Source organism: Neophocaena asiaeorientalis, unplaced genomic scaffold (genome assembly GCF_003031525.2).
Source record: "Neophocaena asiaeorientalis asiaeorientalis breed wild unplaced genomic scaffold, Neophocaena_asiaeorientalis_V1.1 scaffold768, whole genome shotgun sequence".
In the NCBI taxonomy this organism is placed as follows: Eukaryota; Metazoa; Chordata; class Mammalia; order Artiodactyla; family Phocoenidae; genus Neophocaena; species Neophocaena asiaeorientalis.
The window spans coordinates 271077-279986 of NW_020174713.1; the positions used below are offsets into that span (position 1 = coordinate 271077).

Below are 8910 nucleotides of genomic sequence, written 5' to 3' on the forward strand. Positions count from 1 at the left end.
AAGATTTGTGACGTTTGTTAAAATAACCACTACATTAATTGAACATGTAAAGTAAATGTATCCATGCTTAGGGCTTTGTGTGTTTCACATACATGATTTATATCCAGTGTTCAGATGAGGAAAGGGAAGCTCAGGGAGGGTGAGTTACCCACCTAGTTCTGTTTTGCAGGAAGGCCATGGGATAAACTGCCCCCCTGTGTTGACTACAGAGATGATCTTTAAGAGGACAAAAACGTTAGCATGGTTTGTCAAATTTTGCTTTTAAAAGGCATGTCTGTCAAACTTGTAGGTGGAAAGTGAGACCAACGTCCTGCAGGACGGCTCCCTCATCGACCTGTGCGGGGCCACCCTGCTCTGGAGGACAGCAGATGGCCTCTTTCACACCCCAACCCAGAAGCACATTGAAGCCCTGCGGCAGGAGATCAACGCTGCCCGGCCACAGTGTCCCGTGGGGCTCAACACCTTGGCCTTCCCCAGCATCAACAGGAAAGAGGTGGTGGAGGAGAAGCAGCCCTGGGCGTACCTCAGCTGTGGCCACGTGCACGGCTACCACAACTGGGGCCATCGGAGCGACACAGAGGCCAACGAGAGGGAGTGTCCCATGTGTAGGACTGTGGGCCCCTACGTGCCGCTCTGGCTCGGCTGCGAGGCGGGCTTTTATGTAGACGCGGGACCACCCACTCATGCTTTCACCCCTTGTGGACATGTGTGCTCAGAGAAGTCTGCGAAATATTGGTCTCAGATCCCGCTGCCTCACGGGACTCACGCATTTCATGCTGCCTGCCCTTTCTGTGCCACGCAGCTGCTTGGGGAACAGAACTGCATCAAATTGATTTTTCAAGGTCCAGTTGACTGATGCCCTTTACAGCCATCGACGACGACTTTATTACAAGTTACTGTGAAGATTTTGCCACTAACTCTAGATTTTACCTTTTTATAATACCGTTCATTAAGGGGAGAGGGGGTCTTGAGGCTGGGAAAAAAGAAGGGCGTGGTGATGAAACATGCCAGGCATCGATGATAACAGTGGTGTGTTGCATGCTGCTTAATTAAACCATAATATCTGTAACAATTGGATTTAAAATGCCATACTTTTGTTTTAACCTTGGGGTTTTTAAAACAAGTTTTCTTTGTTAAATTTGGACAGGACTTTAAATCCCATTTTAAAACTGTAGAAGAAATTTACTCAAAAGTTGTTGGCTCTTAACTGCAAACTTTGGTGCTGTGTGGTATAGGTGTTAGACATGCCGTATCTGGAAATACTTGATACAGGTTAGAATCTGACCAGATACCAAAGGGGCAGCTCTATAAGATGATGTTGGGGGACAGGAGACCTTAGGCACAGGTGATTGTTTTGAAATCTGGGGCTTTTCTCTGATTTTTCTTTTGAGGGGAGGGAATATTCATATGTTGTCATGTTTTCTTTTTTTTTTTTTTTAAAGTTCAGTGGAATTTAATTACTTTATACACACATTCATCAAATACCTTGGCATTTCAAACAAAGAGTTTCCCGTAACTTTTTAGTCTGCCTTTTGTTATTTTTGGTCTGACGTGGTCTATCCCTGATTCTCATCTTGCATAGCCAGAACTGTTTGGTTGATTCAAATGTAGCTGCTCTTAAAAATTCATTAACTGAGAGTGATTATTGCAGCAGAAAACATGGCCCAGGTAATATAATATCAAGTTTACTTGCTCACTGAATAATTTAAGAGTGATTAAAAATAAGATTTTACTTTTTAAAACTACTCATTGGAATTTCCTGTTTTTCTTAAGAAAGCCAAAATTCCGTGAACTTAAAAAGCAACATATTACAACAATACAGTCAGTTTTGTTCACCCCCTTTCTGCCATCTGTCACCTTCCCTTGCAGCTTACAGAGCCCTATAAGTTTTGAAAATGTTTGCAAACCAAACTAAATTTAAATGTGATCATTAGATATACACAACACCAAGTGGTACATCTGCAGAGAGCATTTGAAATTACTGATTTCAAGAGAGCAAATGAGTGTTTACTGAGGAATAATTAAATCAGAATTTCATATGAGCTCCACCAGCCCTCTCTGTTAGTTTCATTTCATTTTGAATAATACTTCTTGGATGTTTATTCTCTGTGCTCAGTACCAGTGTATCACTGTTCCCGTGAGGTAAAGATCCCTTAGGACATGCGACTACCAGAGCTGGCTGGGATGAAATAGATTCCTGCCACATGGAGCAAGTATGTTTAAATTAACATCCTCTTAAATTGACCATTGCAGATTCATGCTGCATTTTTTTAACCTTTGTAAAGATATATGATTTATATGATTCTAACCTACTGCATTCCTGTTTGAGTTGGTTTTTCCATGGTTTGCCTACTAGCAAATATTTTGTCTATTTTCAATTGTCCTAACCCATTTTGAAAGCCCTTTTCCTTAACGTGATAAGATTTATTAGTCTTGATGGCTGCTGCTTAAATTGACTTAATATATAAAAATTTCATCCTCTCAGTTTTCAAATAGCTTTACTCTTCAGTGGAGATTATTGTTTATGAGGTGTTTTTGTTTTGGTGATTTTTAAGTGCTGTGAAAATCCAACCACAGTGCTCTCATTGATAGCTTACTCAATTCTGTATAGCTTGTTTGACCTGCAGACAGAGAATGAAAGAGAACAATGAAATTGCCCAGAATATATCCAATGCCTTTTGATGTCGCCAGAGTCTCCCGTGGTTAGCTTTTACTGATGGAATATGTTTTTTCAGTCTGTGCCGCTTTAGGCTCCACAAAATATTACAGGAAGCACACAGTCCCTTTTCTTGCGATGTGGTTTGAAAGTGGTTTGAGGAGTCTTGATAACCCTAAAAAGCATCTTGTAAGGTAAATAAATAGTCTTGCATCTAGAAAGACTGGATTTTACCTATCAAACTTTTTTTTTTTCCAGAAAGTTACCATCTGATATAACTTTCTATTTCAAGGACTATAGTAGTTCAAGGTCTGGTAGTGCCACATGCAACATATACCCCAAAATAGTTATCTTCCAACCTGAGAAGTCTGACTTTTTAGTAAATTTGGGTAGAAATTCCAAGCTCTTGGAAGGGGCAACAGTGACCCCCGCGCCTCTGTTAGCACCACACCTTTTCCTTTGACTTCCAAGTGAGGTCCCCTCTCCCCTGTCTAAAGAACCACAGCAAGGTGGTCTGTTTGCAGAAGGAAGCCAGGCTCATCTTGGCCACTGCTAGTAAGATCTGCTAACTTTGGTTAATGAGACATTTTTTTTCTCTGGAAAAAATGAGAATAAAGAACTCTAGCTCAGAGTACAGTAATACAGTTCAGAAAAGGTAACTTCTCAGAGGTTATGTCTGTTTTTATGTCTTGCTTGACATACATTCAAGGGCAAATTCCACTCCCCAGGTGTACACATAGGAAATTGCAGACCAGTTATCCTGATCTCAGCCTGACTGAAATGCCTTCTGTGACTAGGTTTCCAGAAGAGCTCCAATGATGTATTCCCATAGGGTTTTTTTCCAGTTGTTTACGCCAGTTTATTACAAAAAAAAAAAAAAAAAAAAAAGATTCAGAGTGAATGGGATACAACTCTGAATATTTTTCTAGTCTGGAATTGTTTTTATTATTACTAATCGGTGCTGCCAGGTCATGCATGCTGCAACACATTTCCCTTATTTGGTTTTGCTTTTTGCAAGAAGGGCTACAGTTCACACTGCAGAGTAAGTATTAAGCTTTCTGGGGTTTCTTCCCTAACTGTAGCCCAAAAGAATTAAAATCTTTTAATATAAATAGAGAGCGTATTTATCATTCCTCGATAGTTAATTATAGAGTTTGGTACCTTTGTGCCTCAGGGAAGCCACGTGACATAACTGGTTACAGAATTTCAGGGTTAGGGTTTAAAGAAAGGAGAAAGCCATTGGAAAAATGATGGGCTCCTTTAAGGAGACGAATGAATCTGGATGCAGAAATATGCCAGGAACTGGCATACACATGATTGTAGTAGAATTTATTTCCAGTAGCAGTAGGGAAATTATTTTAAGTTATTACATCTACTATATTAGCAAAGTTGAGGAGAACTCTTTTCTTCATAAAGCTTCCATGCTTTATTTTTGCTTACATAAAAAAAAAAAAAAATTCAAACCCCTGTCATTTGGGAGCTCAGTATTGTTATTTGGGCACTTTTTGAGAGTTTAAAAAGGAGCATGTTTTCTCTTTCTTAAATTTAAGTCTCACATAGATTATAGAATTGTTACCTGCAGTTCTATGATTTTGATCAACTTTTCTTTTTACAGCCATTCTGTTCTTTGGATTTGCATGAAAGGATATATGATCACAACATTGTCAATGCTGGCTAAAAAACTTATCTTCATGCAATCCTGCCTTGTAACAGTGGAATTTCTAATAGACAAACCACAGAACCTTGATTTTAAGCTGGATCTAGCGCTGTTCTTTTGGCTGTAGCTCTTACAACCCCAGAGTTTAACCTTCATAGGCTGAGGGTATGAAGTTCCTCCTTTAATGCTAGAAGGAGAGCACAGCTCTGTCATCATTTCTTTATGACCCAGTCAAAGACCAATGAGACAACTCCAGGATCTTTTTAAAAGAATGTAAGCATTACTGAATCAGTAAAACAGAAGAAGGTTCAGTATTTCTTCTTAGTAAAACTAATATCCTCTCAAGTTTTCACCCTCATGCAGAATCCCTAGAGGAAGATAGGGAAAAGCAAGTATTTTTCCAGTTCTACTTAACTGTTTCTAAACAAAAATAAACTCGATGAAAGGGAAGTTGTTTCTTTTTAGCTGAGATGACATATTGTTTCTCTGTTTTAAATAGTCTAGAAGCTAAGAGGTTGGTCATATTTACCATGTATAGTGTTATGAGCAGTTAAATTTTATGGATATATTTGTAAAACTGTTCTTTTATATTTCATGTCAAATTGAAAAGTTTATTTCTTCACTGTTATATCTGTGGAAATACAAGCCATTTTACAGGAAAAATCTTCAGAAACTATTAAACGGATCTCAGTATGTTTGTGAGTCGTTGTCTTCATCAGGACATTAGATAGGAAGTGGATGTAAAAGTAGACGTGACTTTTGCATTTTTCAAACTTATAATTCGATCTCAGACAGTTGAGCTGATCATTGTTTTATATTCTGCACAATACCTATTTAAACCTAGATTCTGAAAAATCTCAATTTTTTTTTTTTTTTTTTTTTTTTTTTGCGGTACGCAGGCCTCTCACTGTTGTGGCCTCTCCCGTTGCGGAGCACAGGCTCCGGACGCGCAGGCTCAGCGGCCATGGCTCACGGGCCCAGCCGCTCCGCAGCATGTGGGATCTTCCCGGACCAGGGCACGAACCCGTGTCCCCTGCATCGGCAGGCAGACTCTCAACCACTGCGCCACCAGGGAAGCCCTCAATTTTTTTATCTGAAAAATTCCATTGGTGTTTATATTTGTGACATTACATCACTGTCAAATAAATCTCACTTCTAGGAGAATTTAACCTGGCTTGTAGAATTAATGGATTTTCTGCATGGCCATTATAGTCATACTGCTACCTTTGTGACAATCTTCATTCATTTTTAACAACATAGCATTATGTGTACGCCTCCAAGCCTTAAACTAGTATGTCTTTCATAAGAAAAGGTATTTGACAGTTTTTTTCTCATCACATTGATATTTAAGGAGTCTTAGTATTGTTGAGGGAAATAGATTTTTCATCCCCCCCCCAAAATATAAATTTATATAGGCTTTTATTTCAGGATTAAGTATTCTAACACTTTAACAAATCTAAGATGCCATGATTTGTAAGATGCGTTATTATAGAAAAACATAGCCAGTTACAATTGTGGGATGCATTCGGTTTTACAAGGATGCCCCAACTATTCAATGGGGAAAGAAGAGTATTTAACAAATGGAGCTGAGATAACTAGATATCCACATGCAAAAGAATGAAGTTAGACCCCTATCTGACACAATATACAAAAATTAACTCAAAATGGACAGAGAGCAAAAACTATAGAACAGAGTAAAACCTTTGTGACCTTGGATTAGTCAGTGATTTCTTAAACACCAAAAAACACAAACATAAGAAAGAAGATAAACTGGACTTCAAAATTAAAATATTTTGTGCATCAAAAGACACTCTCAAAAGTAAAAAAAAAAAAAAAGGAAAAAAGGCAACCCATACAATGGGAGAAGATATTTGGACATCATATAACTAATAAGGCAATTGTATCCAGAATACATGGAGAACTCATAACTCATCAAGAAAAGGACAGATAACCCAGTTAAAAAATGGTCAAAAGATTTGAATACTTTTCCAAAGAAGATACACAAATGACCAATAAGCACATAAAGATTCCCAACGTCATTAGGCATCAGAGAAATGAAAGTTAAAAACCACAGAATACCACTTTATACCCACTGTGATAGCTAAAATCAAAAAGACAGTAACAAGTGTTGAGAATGTGTTGAAAAACTGGAACCCTCATACACTGTTGGTAGAACTGTAAAACGGTGCAACCACTTTTGAGCAGCAGTTTACAACTCCTCAAATGTAAAATATACAGTTACCACATGAGCCAGCATTTTCACTCCCAGCTATATACCAAAGAAGGTTGTGAAACTGAGCTTCTAGTTTGTAGCAAATAGGCTTCATTCAGCCTGCCCTGAGTTCCAAAGGGCAGATTCAAACAGCTGCAAATCAGGAAAGGGAGAGAATGCAAAAACAAAGGAGAAGCAGTCAAGAAACAAAAGTGTAGCAACAGGGCAGGATCCTGGTTCCTCCTCAAGGACTATAACAATACATCTTTGACTTCTGCAGGAACTAAGGCCCCAGCCAGATGGAGGATGGTAACTTCAGGCTGAGTGCAAGGTTCCTGGAGCACCACCCTGTTACCTTACCACCAACCAATCAGAAGAAAGTCACACACCCTGCAGCCCTCATCCCAAATTTTGCTTATAAAAACACGTCCCTGAAAACCATCAGGGAATTCAGGTTTTTCTGAGCATGAGCCACCGTTCTTGCCTGACCCTGCAATAAGATTTTCTCTGCTCCAAACTCCAACACTTTGGTTTGTTTGGGTTCACTGTGCATCGGGCACATGAACCTGCGGTAACAGTAGTAATGGTTGCACAACTCTGAATGTGCTAAAAGCAACTGAGTTTTATACTTTGAAGGGGTGACTTTTATGGTATGTGAATTATATGTCAAAACTAATTTTTAAAAGATACATACTAAATTCAGAGATGTTAGATTATGAAAAATGTGATTCCTAGAATTGAACTACAGTACCATACAGCAAAGGAAACTGTAAACAAAACGTAAAGACAACCTACAGACTAGGAGAAAATATTTACAAATGATGCGACTGAAAAGGAATTTCCAAAATATACAAACAGCTCATACAACTCAACAACAAAAAACAAACAACCTAACTGAAAAATGGGCAGAAGACCTAAATAGACATTTCTCCAAAGAAGACATTCAGATGGCCAACAGGCACATGAAAAGATGTTCAACATTACTAATTATCAGAGAACTACAAATGAAAACTATGATGAAATACCACCTCACACAGGTCAAAATTTGTAAAATCTACAAATAAATGCTGGAGAGGGTGTAGAGAAAAGGGAACCTTCCTACACTGTTGGTGGGAATGTAGACTGGTGCAGCCACTATGGAGAACAGTATAGAGGTTCCTCAAGAAAACTAAAAATAGAGTTGCCATATGACCCAGCAATCCCACTCTTGGGCATATACCCAGACCAAACTCTAATTCAAAAAGATACATGCACCCCTATGTTCCTAGCAGCACTATTCACAATAGCCAAGACATGGAAACAACCTAAATGTCCATTGACAGATGAATGGATAAAGAAGATACAGTACATATATACAATGGAATACGGCTCAGCCATATTTTTAAAAAAAGAACGCCATTTGCAGCAACATGGATGGACCTAGAGATTATCATACTAAGTGAAGTAAGTCAGAAAGAGAAAGACAAATATATGATATCACTCATATGTAGAATCTAAAATATGACACAAATGAACTTATCTACGAAACAAAACAGACTCACAGACATAGAGAACAGACTTGTGGTTGTCAAGGGGGAGGGGATGGGGAGGGATAGATTGGGAGTTTGAGATTAGCAGATGCAAACTATTATATATAGAATAGATAAACAAGAAGGTCCTACTGTATAGCACAGGGAACTCTATTCAATATCCTGTGATAAACCGTAATGGAAAAGAATATGAAAAAGAATGTGTGTATATATATATCTGAATCACTTTGCTGTACAGCAGTAATTAATACAACACTGTAAGTCAACTATACCTCACTAAAATAAAATGAAAAATACAGTACTATACATTTTCTTAGTCACTGAGATAAAAATCAGGATCCTCAAATTTTTGCCTACCTTGAGATGTTTTCCAAAGTCTTACAACATAGGTCATTTCTTTCAATCACACTTCCCCTTGTCATTAGATAAAGAGAACATACACATAAGCGTACTAAAAAGATTACAAGACAGCATCATATTCTTAAGGATTGTCTATTTTTGCTATGAGGATGAAAAAATAGAACACACTTTCTGAAAGCATAGAATGCTATTTTAAAGAATAGAATGCTATTATAAGATCTCAAAATCTACTTGCTTTAAAAAGTATTTTTGAAAACAAAAACTTTTATAACCAAAGTAAAAGCCAGTAGAATTCCATTGTAAAAAACTTAAAACCTGGTAAGTAAGAAATTCATAATCCCACCACCCAGAGAGAAACACTTAACATGTGGAGGTTTATCTTTTCCAAACTTAAATGAGTTTTTAACCATGACTTCAATTTCATTCGGGTCTTACTTTTAGTTATTTAATTACAAGGACTTTTTAATGTAAATTAGGAAATGTGGCTTTGGGAACA

At 37.9% G+C, this 8910-nt stretch overlaps 1 protein-coding gene across 1 annotated transcript in view; it reads left to right on the forward strand.

Annotated features, from left to right (window-relative positions):
- Nucleotides 1-5008, forward strand: part of PELI2 (pellino E3 ubiquitin protein ligase family member 2) — a 202227-nt gene extending 197219 nt beyond the window's left edge. Inside the window, exon 6 of the mRNA XM_024760033.1 lies at nucleotides 290-5008. Coding sequence (XP_024615801.1) covers nucleotides 290-856 — 567 coding nt within the window. The 3' untranslated portion in view covers nucleotides 857-5008. The remainder of the gene's footprint in view (nucleotides 1-289) is intronic.
- The last annotated feature ends 3902 nt before the right edge of the window (nucleotides 5009-8910 follow it).